Source organism: Silurus aristotelis (genome assembly GCF_946808225.1).
Source record: "Silurus aristotelis genome assembly, chromosome: 17".
In the NCBI taxonomy this organism is placed as follows: Eukaryota; Metazoa; Chordata; class Actinopteri; order Siluriformes; family Siluridae; genus Silurus; species Silurus aristotelis.
Genome location: NC_139590.1, coordinates 11328846 through 11353571, shown reverse-complemented (window position 1 = coordinate 11353571; position 24726 = coordinate 11328846). Strand labels below are relative to the sequence as shown.

The 24726-nt window shown below is 35.0% G+C and overlaps 2 protein-coding genes across 3 annotated transcripts in view; one reads left to right on the top strand and one right to left on the bottom strand.

Annotated features, from left to right (window-relative positions):
* The first annotated feature begins 1440 nt into the window (after positions 1-1440).
* Positions 1441-3455, top strand: rcvrna (recoverin a). The gene is made up of 3 exons (XM_083566716.1): positions 1441-2184; positions 2432-2543; positions 2784-3455. Exons 1-3 carry the CDS (start codon positions 1804-1806, stop codon positions 2900-2902), a joined length of 612 nt encoding a protein of 203 aa, XP_083422842.1. The 5' UTR covers positions 1441-1803; the 3' UTR covers positions 2903-3455.
* A 1156-nt stretch (positions 3456-4611) lies between these two features.
* The window catches only part of gas7a (growth arrest-specific 7a), a 40143-nt gene continuing 20028 nt past the window's right edge, over positions 4612-24726 (bottom strand). For both annotated transcript variants that reach the window (XM_083566672.1, XM_083566673.1), the window contains exons 6-13: positions 22027-22142; positions 19408-19482; positions 19199-19277; positions 18476-18607; positions 16358-16481; positions 9741-9820; positions 9424-9522; positions 4612-7907 (exon numbers count right to left, since the gene is read on the bottom strand). In XM_083566672.1, the coding sequence (XP_083422798.1) occupies positions 7794-7907; positions 9424-9522; positions 9741-9820; positions 16358-16481; positions 18476-18607; positions 19199-19277; positions 19408-19482; positions 22027-22142 (819 nt within the window). In that variant the 3' untranslated portion in view covers positions 4612-7793. The remainder of the gene's footprint in view (positions 7908-9423; positions 9523-9740; positions 9821-16357; positions 16482-18475; positions 18608-19198; positions 19278-19407; positions 19483-22026; positions 22143-24726) is intronic.

Below are 24726 nucleotides of genomic sequence, written 5' to 3'. Positions count from 1 at the left end.
AGGCCAAAAGCAAGTTATCTCTAAGTTATGCTCCAGTTGCTCGAAATCAAACATTCAACAGGGCTGTGGAGTAAAATGTTAATACAGTACTGTACTGATAAACTGGGATTACTGTATTTATATATATATATATATATATATATATATATATATATATATATATATATATATATATATATATCAGTTTATCAGTACAGTACTGTATTAACATTTTACTTCATTTTATAATTAATAATTATATTTGTATTAATAAATTACACTATTTCAACATAAAACTTCATAAAAACAATTTTTTATCCGCGAGAGATCGGGAAATCCATCGGGAAATCCAGCCAAACAAATTAGTTATGTGGCAAATGCAATTATATGATAATCCGAGGGCGCGAGTCTCGAATCGCGGTAAAGAGGGGATTATTGTATACAGTATATACAATTATTTTTAGCTCTTCTTTCGGATTTTTAAACTATATTTTGACTGTCACTCTCATAACTACATACAGTATATCATGGCTTACTTACGGGGGCCGAGGAGTACAAAACACATTAACAAATCCGAAAACAAAATAACAAATGCAAAAACAAAACAACAAATCCGATCACAAATTCAAAAACAAAACAACAAATTCACAAACTATACCTACCTTTTCTGGTTTGTCTGAATCGTTGCACGAAACACATTAACAAATCCGAAAACACAACGACAATTCAGACAAACCGGAAAAGGTAGGTATAGTTTGTAAATAGAAACTTACAGATCATTGGACAAGACACCTGTCATTTAAGATATAAAGGTGAATGACAGGTGTCTCGTCCAATGATCTGTAAGTTTCCATTCACAAATTATACCTACCTTTTCCGGTTTGTCTGACTTGTGTTTTCGGATTTGTTGTTTTGTTTTTGAATTTGTTAATTTGTTTTCGGATTTGTTAATTTGTTTTAGGATTTGTTGTTTTGTTTTTGAATTTGTTAATTTGTTTTTGGATTTGTTAATTTGTTTTTTAGATTTGTTGTTTTGTTTTTGAATTTGTTGTATTAGTTTTGGATTTGTTAATGTGTTTTGCACTTCTCGGCCACATTTCTAACTAAATACTATTCTATTACTTGAAATAAATTACAGATCCATTTACATATAACTTCCTTCACTTTTGGTGTGCACTGTGATTGTGGGCCAGACCTGAATTATAACTAGGGCCCTAAGGGCTTAAGTTTGTAGGGGGGCCTCTGCTTGATAATGTATACAATGCGTTATGTGAAGTCAACATACTGACATTTCCTCAATTCAACATCAGTTAAAACATACTGTATGGTTTCACAATTTCATTAATATAGTTAAAAGCAAATCATTGCTTTACATAGACTAGACAAATGTGCACACTAAAACCAAAATATTGGGAAGAACTGTGGAGCTGAACAGTAGTAATGTATGTTTACTTCAGCAGAAAGCTTCTTAGATATAAGGCCAATTATAAACTGTACTCTAGTGATGAACATGAATTAAGTGATGTTTTGAAAAAGATGATGATGGTGATGATGATGATGATTACTTACTTTGGTAAACAGTTGCTCTGCCATTTTAGATGTCACAGTTGTGTGACGTAGTTTAGTAATCTCTCAGAGAGCCTGTCTGGGTATAAAAAGAGAAATCCATAATCCTATGCAGCATGTAGGAGTTGGTGTTGTCAGGTAGAGCAACCCAAGAAGATTTAGATCTAGTTGGCTATTCAGCTAAAACTACCAGAGAACTGATACCAGACAGCAAAACCAGGAGAAAAAGAAAGTGGTGATTTAAGTTTAAAATACAGCATGGGAAACAGCAAGAGCAGTGCTTTGTCTAAGGAGATTCTGGAGGATCTAAAAATGAACACCAAATACAGTGAGGCTGAGCTTTGTGCCTGGTACACAACCTTCCTTAAAGAGTGTCCTAGTGGGCGAATTACTAAGGAGCAGTTTGAGGGTATCTATGCCAGCTTCTTTCCTAATGCTGATCCCACTGAGTACGCACGCCACGTTTTCCGTAGCTTTGACCTCAACGCTGATGGCACACTGGACTTTAAGGAGTACATTATTGCCCTGCATTTAACATCTTCAGGCAAAACTCTGCACAAACTCGAGTGGGCTTTTGCTCTGTATGATGTTGATGGCAATGGAACAATCAGCAAAAATGAAGTTCAGGATATTGTGAAGGTGTGTATGTGCATAGATAATATAGGCCTGTTTTCACCTTGGTTTAAGATGACTATTGTATATACAAATTATTACTTTATATTTTATTATTGCTCATTTTGACTAGATGGTTAAAGGATTATTCCTTAAATATGTGTTTTATAAGTGTTTAAGCCTTTAACATCTAGGAAGAGTTAATGCATCTAATACCATTACAATTTTTAAAATGATAGTTATGTTGTCAATTTTTGATTCTGCCTAAATCTAGGCAATTTTCAATATGATTCCTGTTGAGGACCAGAAAAAACTTCCAGAGGATGAGAACACACCAGAAAAAAGAGCAGACAAAATATGGAACTTTTTCCAAAAGAAAGAAAATGGTAATTACACTTTGTATAGTTAAATAAAAAAAAAAGATATAGGACTAAATGTTACCAAATATAATTGCATTACATTACAGTAAAATATATTTTGTTCCTGTGAGAAAAGCATTAAACACACTAAAAGTTCAAAGCAGAGTTTTCAAAAATAAAATTTTATTTCAATAAAAAATTTTTTTATGGGATTAAAAGCCAGTAAAGAAAATATCATGTTTTTACGATCTCTTATTGGCTTTTCAGATAAGATTGCAGAGGGCGAGTTCATTCAGGGAGTCATGGACAACAAAGACATTTTAAGGTTGATACAGTTTGATGAGCCAAAGAAGATTCAGGACAAACTGAAGGAGAAGAAGCCATAATATTTCATACTGTTTTTTCCAAAGACACTGCTCATTTCCTGTTTACACAGCTAAACTCCTATACCACTCAGGCACTGTTTTGCTCAAGAGGACCAACTGTGTTCATGTGTATTGTCTAAGTTGACACAGCAGGGTCAATAACTCAGCCAGCCATCTTTATTGCTATTGCATAACTGTATCCCCAAATATGGGCCCTTTGCGCCACTGCATAGTCATGTTTATCCTCCACTTTCAGTTCATATCGATTACTTAAGCATCTGCCATGAATTTGATCTATTTGTTGATAATAACAAAAGTCTTAGGTAAACAAAAAGTAATGTGATATCAATTAGGCTCAGGTTAGCAATCCCTCTGGCATATTCAATCCTCTTAAAATCTGAAGGTCAATCCAGGCAAACTCTCATGGATCACTGGCAGTTTTATTTTTTGCAGCTAATTTGTCATTGTCGTTTGCTATGAACCAAACTAATAATCATATTTAATCTCCTTTTTCGCTAGTTTTAGTTTATTAAAAACTACCTTTTTTTAAAACTACATATAAAAATTCAAGCAATACAAACTGATTTTTTTATCAGTTTTTCTAATTTAAACATCCAATTGTTATGTGCATTAATTTTTTTCTTTTTCTTTTCTTGAATGGATCATTGGATTTTATTCAAGCTCCAATCAGAAGAGCCATTTACAGAGCATTGTTTTCTTGTTTGCCCTCAAACCACGTGTATCAACAATTTTGATTAATATAATCTTTGATTATCAGAGTTTTTTGGTTGTATTGATTAAGGAAGATTTAAGATACCATATAAGAGTAATTATAATTAAATCTTAATTAATGTTGTTTATTTATTTCTTATTATTGTATTTCTTTTTCATTGTGAAAAAAAGTGTTTTGGCTTTCTTTTGGATCTGCATTTTCATGAAGGTGATCTGGGTTAAATATCAAACATTTGGCCTCAACTATTTTAGAGTACACAGGATTATATTTATATAGTTTTATTTATAAGGATTATATATTTATATATATATATATATATATATATATATATATATATATATATATATATATATATATATATATATATATATAGTCTTGCTTTTTACGTTGAATTTGTTTCCTTTGTTAGGAATATGGGATATGATACTGGATGTCAGACATTCTGAATTTTGCTGTCAGTTATTGTGATTTGTTTGTATACAGATTTTTATCTTTATTCAGTTAATAATCTGCTCATAGGTGTGCAAATACTGTCTAGAATATCTCATAGAGAGCCAATGTAGTTAGTGTTTTTTAAATAACTAATAAGTTTTGGTCTCACTTACATTGCATCATAATATCATAATGCTGTTGTGCAATAGCTATACAATGGAATCATTGCATTAAAGGTAAACTTTCTTTTCTCTGTTGAATCCTTGGCATGTTGCTTCTCTGCTTTGCCAAGGCTTTGGGGGAATGGTGAGGAACGCATGGGCTTATTTCTTTCTTTGGATTAGGCTAATGCATGGCCTGCTTTCAAGGGTGGAATGCTGAGCTGCTGGAGCTGATTGGATATTTTGGCATTGTAGGGAAACTATTGCCAGAAGGCTACGTTTCATCTGCTTAAAGGGATCAGTGCTTTCCAAACACAACGGCTGGGCTGTAAAGGTGATGTGAGGTGATGAGAATTTGTTATGGTCCTGTTCTTGTCGTTGAAAATAAAAAGTAGCTGAAATCATTTTGTTTTTATTATTATTATTTCTTTATTTTAGTGGTTTCATGAGCATATTTAAGAAAAATGTGATGAATCCATAAATATTTTGTATTAATAATGGGGACTGTTCATTTAATAGCAAATAAATCAACAATTACAGCATCATATAAAAATCATCTAATTACATACACAGACAATAAATGTAACAATTATTTAAAAGTACACAGAATGCACTATGTTAATATGTATACAAGTTATGCCACATGTAATTCAGAAGTGGACATTGTTAGACATGCAAAACTAACAAAAAGGTAAACCAGCTACACCCAATGTTTAGCAGAGGAATGGTAGTTAGTAAAAAAAAAAAAAATTACTTACTAAAAAAAAAAAACTTTGCATACTACCTGAAAATGTCTGAGCATGTGCCCAGTGTGATTTAATTTAACATCCAACACGTTTCAGACCCATAGCTCTGTTGTTCCTTTCGTTTACATGAAGACACAGATTTACATCAACCCCATACAGTCTCTTTCTGCTCAAAACCCCTGCATGAATTTACACAGAATCTACACACATTTGCAGTTAGACATTAACACAAAACAATAAATGTAGTAAACACATACAGCTGCTTTCCTGTAGACTGTTATAAATCATTTTTTTCTAGTATTACTCACAATTTCAAACAATGCCAAATTTGTTTATATTATTCAACTGAAATTATTATTAAATGGCTTTCCCTATATGTTAATTGACCCAATGCTTAATTTGCTTAATAACAATTTAAAAATACATTTATAAATTGCAGAAAATGTTTAAAATGGCTCTTCTGTACTTTAAATTCATATAAACTGCATATCCAAGTTTTATCCAGTTACCATGGGGCCTCATTTATCAATGTTTTGTAGATCAGATTCTTACAAGTTTTACAATAATGCATATAATCTGTTGTACAAGTGTCATGTAAATTCCAATCAAACATATGTGCTATCATGTTTCATCTGTGTTTCTACATAATCACAAACTCCATAAAAAAACACAGTTGAAAACAGTAACATGATGACTGCACAGTGAAAGAGACCCTTCTATGTGCGTAAAATGTTCCAGTCATGTAGCTCAACCTTTGCAGTGTGTCCGCTTCCATAGTCTCACACTAACTCTTTCTCATTTTATAGGTACCAATTAAGGTTATCATTTATTAAACGACTGATCTTGTTTGTTTACATTTAAGCTTTTAATTTGGATTGCTTTCTTTTTTTAGAAACTTAGCAATTGTAGGATTAGAAGACTGGCAAATCTACAAATTCAGGTGTTTTTTGTAGGATATGATTTTTTTGTTTTTTTTTGTTTGTTTGTTCCAAAAATAACTTGATTTTCATCAATACCACATTTCTTGTGTAGATTGCTCCTGTGAACAATTTGCAAAATAAATGTGCTCCAGCTTGAGAAGCGAGGCCTGTTATGTAAAAATAATGAGAAACATAATATTTAATGCATTCATTAATATAATACAAATAGTTTTAAGCCTACAGGGTTCAGCTGCCTCACACAAATGGGTCTTGATTTAAAACTGTTTAACAAAAGTGTCAATATGTGAACACAACATTTACACAAGAATGTGGCTCGAACTTTCTTATGACATTCGCAGACACCAAAAAAAAATGCAACACAGCACACATATTTACACCTATGTACAGACAGAGAACAGATCATGAACATTCCAAGACATAACTTTAGGCACTAAAAGGTGTATGTTATACACTCTTAGATGATTTTGAAAACCTTAAGGGCTCTTCTGTTGTGCCTCTTAGGGACTAAAGGTTCTGTAAAGAACTATAAAACAGAAAGTTCCTTATCAGAAAGAGAGTCTCAATTATACAATAAACCCTTAAAGAAACCTATATTCTAAGAGTGTACATAATACAAATGATCATGTCACATTTACTGTCACATACACTGTACATTACAGCACATTTACATGTACTGTAATATATATGTGACAAATAAAATACTTCTTCTTCTGCTTTAATTTAAAAAACACTCAACTTTAATGTTTATCCTCAATCCCAGCTTTAGTAACTTTTCCAACTGGAAATGGAAGCAGAATGAGATTATGATGTTGCACAGAGCTGATTATGTTCTGCATAAAGAGGTTTCTTGGCTTTGCTTGAGGAAAAAAATTACATGACGATTACACAAACGCAGTATTTTGCAGACACATACTCTATGACACACAATCAATGGGCTAATTTTTTTTTCACAAATATCATTCTGTAGATGAAATAGAGATATTCATTACCGCATTTTGAGAATTACATGCTTCTTTGCAAAACAAGTCTGCAAAAATATTTTTTTGGAAATATTAATACCTAAATAATGCATTTTGTTCCAGCTTTCTTTCGTTTGTTTTTGTCAAGAAGAGTCCATGTAGATTTAGATTGGGTATGAATATAATAAATTTTTTTCCAATACATGAAAGATTTAACAACATACCTATACAATGACACTATATTAGAATTTTATTCTGCACAAATTCTACAAAAAGGTTCATGCTGGTTACTGCTTTTTTCCACTGCAGCTGGTTTTTCCTGTAGAATGCATTTTTGAACACTACGATAAATTACTGATTTTATTTTATTTTTTTACAGAAATAATGATTCGATTTATGCATGCTTCCATAATGTTGTTATATTTAGGCATATTTATGTGTTTCTTTTAGTAACACAAATGTTGTCTGAATGTAGTTAAGTGAAACATTTATTTTAAAGATTTCACTGCTTGCATTGTGTGTATTTCCATATGTACCTTGATCAAAATGTTTATGCCGTAATCTATCTGTGTTGACAATCAGAAAGGCTGGTGAACTGTTATTCATGCAAAACAAAGTGCTTAGGGAATGAATGCACTCTGCCTGTAAACTGTTCGATATAAATCACATCACCACTCTTTGTAAAAGTTATGTTTTATGGAAAGATATTGCGAAATACAAATGCCGGCTTGAGTGGACCAATGCTGTATGGCTTTGGCCAAGAACTTGAAGTGTTGTACAAACAATCAGGCTGACTTGAATAGTTTGGGTGAGGTGTTCAATTTGTGTGTGTGTGTGTGTGTGTGTGTGTGTGTGTGTGTGTGTGTGTGTGTGTGTGTGTGTGTGTGTGTGTGTGTGTGTGTGTGTGTATGGTTGTCTTTTGTTATCAATTTAGTGTCCTTTAAATGTCCATGTCTACAGGTCTCAGATCCCCTGTCTTGTGCTCCCGCACCCACAGCTCTCTGTCTTTGGCTGGATCCACGCTCTGGAGGAGCTGATCCACTGGCTCCAGGGTCTACAACACACAAGTCAAACATTATTCAGGTGAAACCACTCTTCTTAAATGATGCTTGCGATAAAATATGATGTTCTGCATTGCAAAAAGTCAGCATCCTGCAGTATGTGAAGATATCATTACTCATGTTACCTGATGATCATCTTTAGATTTTTTTATTCCTGGTTTATCTACAATAGAGGTATATCTAAATATAAGTACATTTTTCAGATTAAACAAATGATGTGCTTCAAATCGATACAATCAGGAGATGAATTATTATTATTTTTTTAATTTCTTTTCTTTTTCTTTTTTTTTTTACAAAACCTAGTGCGAGTTATACAGGGCTTCAGGGATCGTGCAGAATGCAATAAAAGTCACTTGAAATGGAGGTTTTACACTCATGAAAACTTGTGGGCCAAACAAAGACAATGATGGATTTACAGATTTTGTGCTGTATTTCTTCCCCTGGGTTTCCCTCTAGTGTTCTGAAACAAATTATTCATATTTTGTTTTAAAAAAATATTAAACCTCCCTCTGAGGTTAAAATGTTAAAACCAAACACAGATGTGAATGTTTGTAAACTAAACAGATATACAGATATACAGTAACATTTTATTATAATCTACAGACTTGCATACAATTGAAACATTTTTCATTCTCACTAGTCTTTAAACAAAAAAGAGTGTGGTGGTACAATGCAGAGATCTCATTATTTATTATTGTATCTATTAAAACACTGATAACACTTTCACTAGAACATGCCCACAACACTTGTTTACTCAGTCCTGTCTTGGACACCCTGGTGACCGAAGCACTAAGTGGCAGGATTTGCTAAAGCATTTAGCCCTGAGTGAAGATGTGGAGCATGCACATTTAGTAACAGGATCAGTAACTGGATCATGCCTAATCCTTTAGCTGACTAGTGAGCTGTGTGTGTATACTAAGAAGAGCTGCATTTGACTCAAGCCCAATGTTGAAATTTTCCTTGGTGCCATTTTACATAGTGACATTGTCTGTTATATAAAGTTTTAAATACTACTGGTTTTCCTGAACTGAAAGATACTGGAACTTTTTTGAACTGAAGTTCTGCATATCTCACCCATGCACAATGACAACAGCTTGGTTACCCCCAAAGAGAAAAAAAGGATATTGCACTTAAACATCGTTTTCTAATTCTACTGAATATTGGACTGAGTTTAAAAAAACTTAGAAGCATAATACAAATAAATTCCACAAAATTTTGTATGGAAATATCTTAATTTTCAGCTGTTTATCAAACTTCAGGCAGACATTTTTTTTCAAGACCACAGATTTACTATATGTCCTCTAAGTGTCACAATTTGTAGACCATTTAGTGGCGATGTGGATTCACTGTGACTGTCCTTTAAAGGGGTAATAATACTACAGTGGTCAACCTTTATCATGAGGTAAACATTGAAAAAAAAGTGGTTTGTTGTGTAGCAACCAAGAGGTAAGGACAAGCTTATAAGTGCACAGAGGATGGTGCTAAAGTGTGTATCTTTCTACTACTCACACTTTGGTTGAACATGTCTGTCTCACGGCGTAGCGTTGTGTACTGGAGCAGGTGCTGCTGTATCATCTGCACCCTCTCCACCTCAAGCCTTTCCAACTCCTGCAGAAAACAATCAAATGTGAAACAATCAGCAAGGATATTATCTAACAGATAACACATATAACACACATATGAGCTGTGCAGTTAATACAAGTTAACACAATAATATAGGAATTAGTAATTCTATTAGGAATTAGATCAAGAATCTACAATCAATGAAATAAGAGATCATACATGATCGCACAGGGCAAATATATTGCTTCCATTGTTCTAATTACCAAACTTGTAGTGACCATCTCTTCAAACCACTTAGACTGGGCTTGATTGTAGAGATCAACACAGCGCATTAGGTCATCACCTATTGGTGCCAACAAAAAAAAAACACATTCATGTAGTACTATAGTCAGGTGTACAGAGTCACAGACTCAGAGATTCTTTTCACCAGCAGGGGTCAGTCACAGCCCATATATAAAAAAAATAATTATATATATATATATATATATATATATATATATATATATATATATATATATATATATATATATATATATATATATATATATATATAAAATTATTTTTTTAGCATATGGGCTGTACACACACACACACACACACACACACACACACACACACATCAAAGTAGCCACCTTTTGCTTTGATTACTGCTTTGCACACTCTTGGCATTCTCTTGATGCCTACTTTGAAGAACCTAGAATATGTTTTCAGTTCACTTTTTTGTTATGTATATAATTCCACATGTGTTAATTCATAGTTTTGATGCCTTCAGTGTGAATCTACAATTTTCATAGTCATGAAAATAAAGAAAAGTCTTTGAACGAGCAGATGTGTCCAAACTTTTGGTCTGTACTGTATATATATATATATATATATATATATATATATATATATATATATATATATATATATATATATATATATATATATATATATACAGTGAGGAAAATAAGTATTTGAACACCCTGCTATTTTGCAAGTTCTCCCACTTAGAAATCATGTAGGGGTCTGAAATTGTCATCGTAGGTGCATGTCCACTGTGAGAGACATAATCTAAAAAAAAAAAATCCAGAAATCACAATGTATGATTTTTAAACTATTTATTTGTATGATACAGCTGCAAATAAGTATTTGAACACCTGAGAAAGTCAATGTTAATATTTGGTACAGTAGCCTTTGTTTGCAATTACAGAGGTCAAACGTTTTCCTGTAGTTTTTCACCAGGTTTGCACACACTGCAGGAGGGATTTTGGCCCACTCCTCCACACAGACCTTCTCTAGATCACTCAGGTTTCTGGCCTGTTGCTGAGAAACACGGAGTTTGAGCTCCCTCCAAAGATTCTCTATTGGGTTTAGGTCTGGAGACTGGCTAGGCCACACCAGAACCTTGATATGCTTCTTACAGAGCCACTCCTTGGTTATCCTGGCTGTGTGCTTCAGGTCATTGTCATGTTGGAAGACCCAGCCTCGACCCATCTTCAATGCTCTAACTGAGGGAAGGAGGTTGTTCCCCAAAATCTCGCAATACATGGCCCCGGTCATCCTCTCCTTAATACAGTGCAGTCGCCCTGTCCCATGTGCAGAAAAACACCCCCAAAGCATGATGCTACCACCACCATGCTTCACAGTAGGGATGGTGTTCTTGGGATGGTACTCATCATTCTTCTTCCTCCAAACACGTTTAGTGGAATTATGACCCAAAAGTTCTATTTTGGTCTTATCTGACCACATGACTTTCTCCCATGACTCCTCTGGATCATCCAAATGGTCATTGGCAAACTTAAGACGTGCCTGGACATGTGCTGGTTTAAGCAGGGGAACCTTCCGTGCCATGCATGATTTCAAACCATGACGTCTTGGTGTATTACCAACAGTAACCTTGGAAACGGTGGTCCCAGCTCTTTTCAGGTCATTGACCAGCTCCCCCTGTGTAGTTCTGGGCTGATTTCTCACCTTCCTTAGGATCATTGAGACCCCCCGAGGTGAGATCTTGCATGGAGCCCCAGTCCGAGGGAGATTGACAGTCATGTTTAGCTTCTTCCATTTTCTAATGATTGCTCCAACAGTGGACCTTTTTTCACCAAGTCAAGTCAAGTCAAGTCAAGTTTATTTGTATAGCGCTTTTCACAACAGACATTGTCTCAAGCTGCTTGGCAATTTCCCCGTAGCCCTTTCCAGCCTTGTGGAGGTGTACAATTTTGTCTCTAGTGTCTTTGGACAGCTCTTTGGTCTTGGCCATGTTAGAAGTTGGATTCTTACTGATTGTATGGGGTGGACAGGTGTCTTTATGCAGCTAACGACCTCAAACAGGTGCATCTAATTTAGGATAATAAATGTAGTGGAGGTGGACATTTTAAAGGCAGACTAACAGGTCTTTGAGGGTCAGAATTCTAGCTGATAGACAGGTGTTCAAATACTTATTTGCAGCTGTATCATACAAATAAATAGTTAAAAAATCATACATTGTGATTTCTGGATTTTTTTTTTTTTTAGATTATGTCTCTCACAGTGGACATGCACCTACGATGACAATTTCAGACCCCTCCATGATTTCTAAGTGGGAGAACTTGCAAAATAGCAGGGTGTTCAAATACTTATTTTCCTCACTGTATATATATCTCACAATTAATCACATGGTTGTCATGTGTTAACTCATGCTTAATCGCAACTTAATCACACATTTATTATCTGGTCTAAATGTACCTTAAATTAATTCTTAAATTTTCATACTCAACATCGGCATGGGCAAATATGGATGCTTTATGCAAATGTATGTTTATTATTAGTGAAACCACACTCGACATAACTTGACTGGCAGTAGGTAGGCAGCAACTAACCATGAAGGATGTTTCCTATTTACTGTGTAAATGGTGTGTGTATGTGTGTGTGTGTGTGTGTGTGTGTGTGTGTGTGTGTGTGTGTGTGTGTGTGTGTGTGTGTGTGTGTGTCAGTAAGGCTACACTTCTGATCTCATCAGCAGAAAAAAGGAAAAGGCTGGTGAGATGTTGACACTTCCACATTTAAAGGTGCAATATACGTCAAAGTTAAAGTGCAGAGAAAAAAAATTACATAATTTTTGCTTAGACAAATTGAAGGCGTTTTTGTTCCTGTTAAAAGCAGCTGTACATTATAGTGTATGTAGTGTATTGCTACTACTGAGACTCATAATAAGCTGCATCTTGCTAAAAATATCTACTCTTGCGAAGACCACATTTTGTAACATTACAACTACAACTGAACTGGACTTAAAGGAGATTATGCACATTATAAATTTGCACAAGGTAATACACAATATTAAAGTATAAAAATAACCATAAATAACAAGATTGCATGAACAAAATCTTAAGACCGGGGGGAACATTCCAAGTATTCGCATTTCGTGATGGTGGATCATAACCAAGATGTAAGAATTGCTCCTAAATGTCAAAAGGAGAAAAAGGATCAAGAGAAAAAAAACAGAGATTGGCATTTAACTGAAAAGAGAAACTGCATTTGAACTCAAACAGGCTTTTCATCAGCTCATCAAAAGTTTAAGACCATAGCTAAAAAATAACCAGAACAGAACTAAATGTGTCAAAATAGGACTCAGTAGTGAGTAGCCCCACAGTCCTTGTTGTCCCAGTTGTCCTGTTGAAAGCCGCAGTCATTACCACACAGACAAGAGCCCTCAGTCAAGAGGGATGCCTGCTGCAACATGTCCAAATAGCCAGAAGCTGTTTGAAGCCCCTGCACAACCTGAAGCTCCATTTTCCCATTTAGGGAAAAAGCACCCCAGATCGTGATGGAGCTTCCTCCACTGTGCCGTGTAGAAAACATCTCCTATGGGATCTCCTTGCCATGCCAGTACCGTTGGAAGCCTTCAGGACCATCCGGTTTACATTTTTTTCTCGTCCGAGAATAAAACTTTCTTCAATCTTTCAATATCCCATGTTTGGTGCTCCCTTGCAAATTACAAACAGGCAAGTTTTTAGTGTGGGAGAAAATGTGCCTTTCGAATATGTTTTTTGTTCTTAAAGCCCTTCTCTCGCAGATGCCGTCTTATGGTTATTGGGCTGCAATCATCTTCAGTAAGGGTCTTAATTTGGGTTGAGGATCGGCCTGTGTCTTCACGGACAACACGTCGGATCCTCCGGCTCAGTGAAGCTTTTTGGGGTCCACCACTTGATTTTTTTTGTCCTATACCTCTCAGGATCTTTTAAAAATGTTCAATGACTGTCTTACTTCACCCAACCTCTGCAGCAATGGCGGGTTGCAAGAGCCCTTGCTAGTGGAGCTCAACAATACTGCCACGTTCCAAGATTTTAAGATTTTAACTTTTAAAGGCTATGGTCTTAAACTTTTGATCAGCTGATGACCAGACTTTTTGAGTTTAAATGCAGTTTCCAATAAATTGAATACTGTCTATTTTTGTCTCTTGCCCTTGTACAACATGGTTATGATCCACCAGGGCCAAATGCACATAGAATGTTTCCCTCGGATTTAAGATTTTGTTCAGGAGTATATATACACATATATACTATATATATATATATATATATATAATACACACACACACACACACACACACACACACACACACACACACACACACACACACACACACACACACACACACACACACGCACAAAATTGCTGCAAAGAAAATAAAGTTTTACAATTTCAGTATAAATCCCCCTGTTCCAGAAAGAACCTAGAGTTTGTTAGAAAAATACCTAAACAAGCCACATCATGAAGACTAAGTTTTATCACAAGAAGTTCAGCACAGTTATGGAAAATTATCAATCACGATTTAGTTAACAAAAAGCACAAACATTCCAAACATGCTTTGGAGATTTCCATCCCAGCATTACATCAATTTAAAGAAATAGAAAGAATACAGTGCAAAAACAACCCTACCAATAGAAGATCATTTACTAAAATTCAATGGTCAGTGAATATGTACCTACAATTACTGCATACCTACTGAACAGATCTTAATATGGAAAGCTCAGTCTTTCATATTTATAGGTATCTGTCATAAACTAAATCCATCACACACACTTTATTCTGAGCACACCTACTGAGTCACTACAGACACTGTACACATCAATGTTAAGACCTCAAAATTACCTTAAGACTTAAGTGCTCAGACAGGGTGGAGGTGCGTCTCAGGCTTTTTATTCTCAATTTATTATTGCACAAGGTGCATTCCAAGAAGGCAATACAAATAAATAAAATGTGCACTGGCCAAAATATTATTCTTTTTATTATCATCACTTATTAAATAATCCAAAATGTATTATCGTTATACTTTATACTGTGCCATAAATGCCTAACAATGTATATCTGTAGATGACTTCATGATTGTATTTCTGTTGTTATTTGGTCAACCATGTTAATTACATGCCCAAAATCATCTTGCAGCCACTCTGATCTTAAGAGCCTTAAAAAAAGCCAAATAAACCAAGTAAACAATGGAGCTTCAAGATGGAAAAACAGGACAAAGAATAAACAAATCATCCTAATGTTTTTGTTTATTTTGTTCAGCCCATTCTACCCAAGGCATCTAACTTGTAATTTGTTGCATTTCACCATGAAATTCATGTCTTTGGGCAATCAAATATAGATGATGGAATACAACTATACATTCTCAGAGGAAATAAACTACTGGCAGGTAATTTCATCAATATGAATCAGTCATGCAGAAGAAGTCTTATTTTCAGATGTTCCATGTAGGGTCATGGAACATCTGGTATCTGTTGTACACCTTCTGGCCACAAGCTCCTGAATGTTAAAGGCTACAATATATTTGGACTCATCACCCTTGTGTTTGAAAAATTAACAGTAGAACACTATGTAACAATTAGATTGTAAAAAAAAATATATATAATAAATATATATAAATATAATATAATAAAATATAAATAATATAAATATAATGTAAAAAATATAAATATACAAATATAATCACTGTTTCGTAATCAAAATTTTATAATAAAATTTCTGGATTAGAAAATATTCATGTAAAAGAAAGCAATAGAATAAAAAACCCAAAAAATAGAATCTTATTACAGAACAGATAACTTTCCCTGCATATCTTGTCACCAACTTTAAATATGTGCCTGGTGCACTGTCTAATTTCGGACCCTAAAGCAGATACCAAACTGTTCCTCTTTGTTTGCCTATGCACCATCTTCTGCCTGGGCTCTGACTGGGTGATAATACTCTCCCACAGTGCGTCAGGCAGTTCACAGCTTTGAAAAGCTGCATCCTGCAGTTTTCAACAACCTCTCCTGCTCAGTAATGCTGACTGGCCGGCATTGAAATTTAGCATTGATTGTCTTCACTTCATGAGGACAACTGTTTTGTGAGCTCAGTTGCTTTTAATTCCCCTATTATCCAACTATATCTGCACCGGATCTCCAGTTTTTAGCTGTCTGGATTGGACAGAAACTGGCTCCTTTAAAAAGTTGGATTCTGGCAACGAGACAAGAAACTCTTTCATAGTCAAAACAGTGTTCAGCTACCTGACTCTTGAATGACATATGAAAAACCTGTTTACTTATGTCTAAATAAGACAGAATAGATAATGGCATTGTTATTTAAGGGTCAAAAATCAAATGGAATCCAGAAGATTATTCTTTTTATAATAATTATTAAGCTCAATAAAAGAAGAAAGAGTATTGAAAACAGATTATATTTGGAGGGCAGTAAAAAAAACACAACACAATTTCATAATTTCATAATGTAGGAATCTATATGTGGCCAGATAAATCAGTTTTAACATGTTTGAACTAAGAACACAATGCTTAAAGAATGTAACTGGGATCTGAACTATTGCTTAGTGATTATGGTCACACTAAATGAAAAAGCAATAAAAGTTGCTGGGGAAAACTCTGACCTGCTTGAGTGGATTTCCGTCGAGCCTTTTTGATGTCCTCTTCAGTCTTGTTGCTCAGTTTGATTTCTAGTTGCTGTGTCTTTACTTCCAGGTCCTTCTGCCTATCTGCCAGAGCCTTACGGGCCTACAGCACACAAATGACACAGGCTCAAGGAGATGTTAATAAAATTACCTCAGGGGATAATTATTTAATTACCCTGAGCCAGAGTGATTTCTCTTTAACCTATTCCCAAGGATTTGCCTCCAGCATCTCTTTGTATTGGCTTTCCTATTTTGTGTAATCGTTTTTAAGACAAATTGATTAACGGTATATAAACAACAGCCTTTTTTCTCAACACTTGGAAGAATTGTACAACTGTGTTAGAATTATTACCTACTTCTGTTACTTTGGCTTATTTATGCATTTTTTATTTTATGCAAGGGCATTTTTTTATTGCATTATCCACATGACATGTCTAACAGCACTTAGCAAATCTTGTGGCTTACAAAACATACAATTATGCACATACAGGTCAAGTGATCTCAGTGACTTTAACTAGGATGGTTGTGGTGCCAGTTGAGCTGGTTTGAGTATTTTATGAAACTTTTATGTATTTTCAAACACACAACAATTAATAGAGTTAACACAGAATGATGTGACGAAAAAATACACAATATGCAGTTCTGCTAGAGGAAATGGCTGTTGATAAGAAAGGTCAGACGATTGTAAGTTGGGATTGTAAGAAGTCTATAGAAACTATAGAAACCACTCTTTGCAATAGTGGGGAACAGAAATGTAGCTCAAAAACCATTTGGGAAATGGGCTATGACAGTAGAAAACCACATAAGATTCCATCCTGTCAGCCTCACCAAAACTGGTGAGTTAAACATTGGATAAGACCAGATGAAAGGCTGGATGTGCAGTTTCAGTAACTAAAGCTCCTCACCTTAATCAGGAGGACACCTGTATATTTTTAGTTATACTTTATTGTTGCGTTATTAGTGGCTGGTGAGTGTACATTAGCTATATACCTTGATATCTTGACAATGAACATTGTCTCAAAGCAGCTTTACACAGATAATGTGCTGATAAAGAGTGAATAAGATGTTCTTTATAAGTGTAAGATGAGCAAGCTGATTAACAAGCTGATGGCGACAGTTGTAAGGAAAAACTCCCCGATCTAGATCTAAATCTTTTGATCAGAAGCCTACACTCTACGATATGTTTCATTCTACACTATTAAACCACTATTTTGCTGTTGCTTTCTGGTGGGAAGAACAACATGGTTTGCCTCACCCAACCACCTGCTGTGACTGAGGGAATCTGGGCAGAGATACAGTATGGTGAGGCATACAGCACAATCTGTTAATACTACGGTTGCTCGTTTGTGGGTAACAGTTAAAGATATCTAAGCAGAAAAGAAAATACAGACAAAAATCAAACCTTAAAATATTCATGCAGATAAATCTTTGCATAGACCCTATGCCATACCGCTTTAATAGGAATGTTCCAGAATGTCAAGCCAACTCATGTCCACTTGTTTAGCAGTGTTATGCAATCATTTTCGAAGTGTCCCATTGTTTGTTAATTGCAGATATTATGATATAGAACCTACAGTTATTGACAAATGAGGCCACAATAAATACTGTGCATAGAACTTTCTTACTGTGCAAGTGTCTTTAGGATTAGCATTATTTTAAGGGGAATTTCTTTGGACCAGGGACAGAACAGTCTCGGCAATAATTATTTCATCACTCAAAATCAAACACTAGCAGTTTTTTCTGGTTATGATACAAAATGTGTAATAACAGAGATCATGAAGTTCATACTTAATTATAATCTGTGCTAACTAGAGTACTTGGGAAATAGTAGGCATTAGCTGTCATGGTGTCAAACACTAAGAAAGCTGTCAACATTTATGGTAATGGTAACATGGCATTTATAAAACTGGTTGTGGCAGCTCACATCAGCATACAGTATGACATGTCACATGACATGATTATGCCTTTTTCAGGTATATAGAATTTATGCAAGATTCAAAGATCAAATTATACAACTATTGGTAATATTAATCAATAAGAACTCTCTTAATGTGTGTACAGTATTGAGAAAATGGTAATGTACATATTTAAACCTACCTTCTCTGCAGCAGCATAACGACTGACTAGCTGTTTCCTCAGGTCAGCGATATGGTGATCATATTTCTTCATGTCTTTTTTGAAGTTGTCACCTCTGAAATTCAACAGTGGCTTCTCCACCTCACACTGAAGCTGTAGGCCAGAAGTGGGAAGGTATGTGTGAAGAGAAAAGATCTCATTACGCTCAGAACCTGACTTCATCACAGCCCACTCACCCCACAGTACTGTCATCCACACACCTGTGTAGGTGTAGGTCAGTGTACTGTAGGTTCGGTATTAACACAAGTACAAGAGTTTTTGTGAGTATAAAAAAGGACCAGAGCATCTACTGTGGATCAGGTTTTTTTTAGTAGGCAGGGTACAGTGTTTGTATCCAACATGCTTGCTATGTGTCTCTCGAGAATTGTTGCTGACATATTATGAGTTCATGCATCCTGCTGCAAGGCTTCACCTTATTTAAGGGGGATTTGTTTGGACCAGTAATAAAGCTACTGTCTCAGCAATAATTATTTCATTCTTGGAGAACTCCAACTTTTTCTGTCTCTCTGGAGTCAAGAAACTAGTTTTTAGCAGGCAAGCATGAAAAAGATACTCTTTCTGAATAGTACTCTCATTATAAACATTGCAGATTACATCTTTCACACAAGCCCTTCAAATAATTGTGTTCATATCGGGACATAATGTAATTTTTATTTATATTCCTAATTTTTTGCTGATTCCTACCTTTGAGGAGAATTTAAGATGGACCTCTGCTTCATCAGCCAAACTCTTCTTAAGCTGGCTCCAAGCCTCTCCGAGAGTCCTAAACCAAGCCAGAGTAATCACTGCAGCAAAATTATGCTTGAGTACCTTTATATACACATGCATCACTCAATCACTAACACACACCCACACCTACACACAGATGCTTACTACTGTCTGGCTTTACATACCCCTCTTCCTGAGCAGCAAGTGGGACCTGCGAAAGCTTGGAGAGGTTCTTGGCATACTCTTCTTCAATCTTTATTCTGGTGTAGGCAGAATATAAGAGAGAAAAACAGTTAGACCTGGCAACATGATGTCCCAGAGGTGTGGTACCGCAAACAACCGAGTTACTGATCATAAACTAGGTATTATAATAATACTCTGGGCTACAGCTGCTGAACTTATGAGTTTCCTGTTTATAATGTACACAAACACACAATGCAGACATGGGGTATATATTTTCAGTGACAACACTTGAGAATTTGCCATAGGCAGAATTGTGTAATAGACCACCCTTGTTCTGAAGCAAGCAAAAAGATAGTGAGTCACTCTTCCCCAAAGATAAGAGCAGGAAACCATGGGATTGAGTAAAGTCTCATGAATGAAACAATTGACAGTGATACAGCTTCAGCAAGGACATCCTTTGATTTGTTGTGGACAAAGCTATAAAAGTAATAGTGACAATATCTATGATGAGCCACTTCAATGGAAAGCTTTCCAAGTGAAAAATATATGTGTTACATAAATTCAGTTTTTGCTGTAGGGTCCACCAAGAAGTAGTAGGTAGTGCACTGAATTTTTTTTTCATAGATGTCATCAGGTTTCATTATACCTTATTCTGGTATGCTACCCTGAATAACTCTAATCCTACAAACAGGGAGTCCATGATTTACTGATTTATGTATGTTTAAAACATGAAAAATTGGTAATACTTGCAAAAATGTACAAGCTGATTGATTAACATTGTGTAACTCACAATTACTACTTTGTAATTGAGCAAGTAAAACAGAATCGGTTTTTACATTTGTTTTGCATGTTTCCCCTGATAAATATACAATTTGTTGCTAGCAAAGTGTTTTAGATTATTTGTCAGTTAATGCAGAATATACAGATAAATGCAAGTACAGATTAAAAATGTGTAATAATAACCAAGACAGACAAGTCCCAATCAAAATCTAAAATCAAATCAATAAAAAACAAAAACAAGAACATGAATACAAAAGAAATTGAATAGGCTGATACAAGAAGAGGTGATTGGCATGACAAGCCTGTGAACACTGAACTATGTTTTGTGGAGATACAACAGACATAACGGTGTATTTAAATACAAACTCTTTAACAGGGTATCTGTGAGCTATGGCATTCAAAGCATGAGGCAAGAGTAATAATCTTTGACAATCCCTCAACATAATAAAAGTTTCAGAAGCTTCTCATAATGATGCCTTAACCTTATCATGGCAAAATAATTAGTATATAAGTATAATTTTATTATTATTTCTTCCATGAGGAAATGCTTTTTTATTATTCATTTATTAATCATTTTTGAAGGATTATCAAGTGTCAATAGGTGGTATCTATCAGACTTGTAACATTCTGTAATTCTGGGCTTTTTCTATAACATTGCAAGGTGAGCAAAGAACTTACAGCCTATGCCTGCCATATACTGTACTATATGAACAAGGTTTGTGAACAAATTACCATAAGATTTGCATGTCTTTTGAACATTACATTCCACATTTAGTGTCCATTTGCTGTTATATTAACCTCCACTCTTCAGGGACGATATTAAAGTAGATTTTGGAGTGTGGTTGTGAAGATTTTAGCTCATTGAACCATGTGGTGTTTAGTAATGTCAGGTACAGATGTAAAGTGAGGAGGTCTGGGGTGCAGTCAACATTCAAATTCATCCAAAGGTGTTCAATATGGTTGAGGTCAGAGCTCTATAACAGACCCCTCAAGATCTTCCACTTCAAACGATGTAAACCATATCCTTATGGTGCGTGATTTGTGCACAAGGGAATTGTCATGCTGTAACAGATTTGAGTCTTCTAGATCAAATGGAGGGAAAACTTTGTATACAATTGTGTGTCTTCAACCTTGTGGTAAAAAACACATTTGGCAAAAAAAGTCAGGTATCCCAATACTTTGGTCCATATACAGTGTAGCAGTTACAGGAACCAACCTGATTTATGTAACTATAAATATACTTTTCTTTAATTAATAGAAAATCGATGGTGAATTGCTCTTAAGAGAATCAAAACATTTCATGTTTTATGATCGGAAAAAAATGGTCTTTATTGATTACACTATTTATTCATTCATTATTAACCATACTGATTGCATTTTATTTCTTAATAGTGTTAAAATTTGTACATTTATCACAATTAAACACAAATGCTTAAGTTTGTCATCTTCTGCATACATTTTTGCACTAAAGCCTTTCTGCAGTCCAATTCAATTCAATTCATTTTTATTTGTATAGCGCTTTTAACAATGAGCATTGTCTCAAAGCAGCTTTACACAGATAATGTGGTGATTAAAAGTAAATATGTTCAGCAATGTGCACGTGCAAATATTTGTATGTGTAGCATCCAGATTTTCTCTTTAGGACTGACAAAAAAATTCCACTGTAATTCAACAAATTGCTAACCCAATCTTAAATCGCTAAAATAAACAAAATTTTTTTTGGTGCGTGGGAATACTTAGCATTTGTCTACTGGTCCTTTATTTGAATGACCTTTAGAGTTATCAGAAATTTTTGTAGCATAGCTACAAAAGAAGTGTGCTAAGGTTAGGAAATGGCATACCTTTCTCTAATGAATTCAGCCATCTCCTTTTGCATCTGTTTGCCCTTCAGCTGTTTCTGCAGCAGAACCTCGAAGCCCGATACCGTATTCGTCCCCTGAGGGTCTTTCTTATCGGCCTGGAGACCACCAACATACCATTAAATCAACACACATACACTTGTTTATTGTGGGCTATTTATATTTGCTTCTGTATTAATATAGATAGAAAATATGACATAATATTATTAGGAATTGCCAAATGCCTAACCCTAAATCTAAAACTAGCCTTCAGTAAATTGAAGAAAAACTATTTATTTTTTTATTTTACTGAAGCAAATTTTTGAAGAATATTTTTTTTTTGTTTATGACAGCAGTCACAAGTTCTTACAAAGGGAAAAACTATACCCCCAACCTTATGAAGATTTTTGTGCGTTGAGTAAGTGAGTGAGTGAGTGAGTGAGTGAGTGAGTGAGGGGAGGATTTTGTATGAATCAGGGGGTGTGTGTGGGCTGTATGTGATTCAGGAGAGAGTGTGTTTCATCCTATGAGTAATTGTGTATGTGCGGAGGCACAAGCAGAGATTTTTTTACCTGTGAATGAGTGCTTTTGTGAAACAGCACAAAGCTATACTTTGACTACAACCACGTGTGTGTGTGTGTGTGTGTGTGTGTGTGTGTGTGTGTGTGTGTGTGTGTGTGTGTGTGTGTGTGTGTGTGTGTGTGTGTGTGTGTGTGTGTGTGTGAGTGAGCGTGTGCTTGCATATGGTTTCCACGGCTGACATTCACACGTAGCAAAGGCATCACGTTCTCCTCTCACATTTAATTTGAGGGATGTAATGTTAAAAAAAAAATTGGCTTCAAGAATTATAGAAATACTGTAGAATTAAACAAAGTTAGGAGCTCATTATAAGTCTGATAACCAAATAATGACTAATATTGTAAGAAAAAAAAAAACCCTGAAGATATTTTTGGGAAACTTTTGTATACATGATATGTTAGTTTCACATTTTAATCATTATCATGATTTAACCATTGCATACAAGAAGAAGTGAATGTCCCTGTTTCTAGCTTCTAGTTTCTAACTTTCTAACATTTCACTGCAGCAAAATTAAACAAGCAAATTTGTTGCGCAGGTTTGCTATTTTCTTTAGTGCAGCAATAAGAAAATTATTATTTAAAGATTAAAATTGTCTCTATTGAAACATTTTACAGTAACCCATTTTCCCTGCAATTTGGTTGCATAGTGCGATGCAGCATGTCGACATTTTTATTATTTTTCCGACATTTAATTTATATGAGTTTAACCTTGAAAATGCTGGAGTGTTTCAAGCAGATATAACTGTGCAAACCCTGTCTCCTACCCTGTCTGGTCATTATTTGATTACACCACTGGGTTCACCTGTTGTGCTCATCAATGTGCTCATCTTTATGCTACAAATTTCTCATGATGCTTCCATGCAAAAGTAAACCTTTCAACAAAAACTTTGGCAACAAAAACTGTGTAAAAGTAAAAGTTTGTTAAAAGAATTTTAAACATTTCAGACAACCAACAAGTACATTTGAGTCTCATCACAGCATTACATTTTCCAGATATTTTTAATCCAAACTGAATATATTATAAAATGTATGTCAAAACAGAAACCTATCTTAAATAATTCTATCTATTTTTTTTTTAAAGCTGTGAGCTTAGCAAGCCATTTTAATTGCCTTACACTTCTGAATATCTTCCGTTAAATCTTGTCAGTGTAGCGTTTGAGTTGTCCAATCGAGAGTTGATTGTTGTACTGAGCTAGCTGGCTAATTCTAATCAGGCAGTGTCAGCCATACTCTGCATATAGGTATTTTTGCTCAAGTGGTAAAAGAACAAAGGTAAGTACACCCCTCACATTTCAGCAACTATTATAGAAAAAAAAAAAAATCATTATATATATATATATATATATATATATATATATATATATATATATATATATATATATATATATATATGAAACTTGGATATATTTTAGATTAGTCAATGTGCAGCAGTATAGATTTACTCTTCTCTAAAAATAGCACAACATAGAGCCATTATTGTCAAAATAGCCACATGTCCTATTCTTCATATTTATTATGTTTGTCAGGGCCATACACATTTGTGTGTCTTTTATTAGAGCAATTAAAATGTGGTTCTTTGGATACAATTCTCTCATACTGACCACTGGATGTTCAACATGGCACCTAATGTCAAAGAACTCTCTGAGGACTTGAAAATTAAAATGGCTGCTCTCCACAAAGAGTAGGCTATAAAAAGATCAGTGACACCCTGAAACTGAGTTACAATACAGTGGCCAGAAAGCCCGCAAACAGTTTGCTGAAGACCTGTCCAAGAGCATGAACTATTGGAATCGTGTCCTGTAGTCTGATGAGACGAAGATAAACTTTTTTGCCTCAAATGGTTTCCAGCATGTGTAGTGATGCCCTGGTGGGAGTACCAAGAAAATTGTGTCTTGCCTACAGTCAAGCATGGTGGTGGTAGCATCATGGTCTGTGGCTGCATGAGTGCTGCTGGTACTTGGAAACTGCAGTTCATTGGGGGAAACATGGATTCCAACATGGACTGTGACATTCTGAAGCAGAACATGATGCCCTCCTTTCAGAAAACTGGGCCGACCCGCAGGTTTCTAACATAATAATGACCCCAAACACACCACCAAGATGACAAATGCCTTGCTGAAGTTGC

Excerpts from the sequence above, each read along its gene's own strand:
- rcvrna (XM_083566716.1), top strand. The coding sequence starts at position 1,804 with ATGGGAAACAGCAAGAGCAGTGCTTTGTCTAAGGAGATTCTGGAGGAT. Across the intron at positions 2,185-2,431 it reads AAGTTCAGGATATTGTGAAG|GCAATTTTCAATATGATTCC; the intron begins GTGTGTATGTGC and ends GCCTAAATCTAG. Across the intron at positions 2,544-2,783 it reads TTTCCAAAAGAAAGAAAATG|ATAAGATTGCAGAGGGCGAG; the intron begins GTAATTACACTT and ends TTGGCTTTTCAG.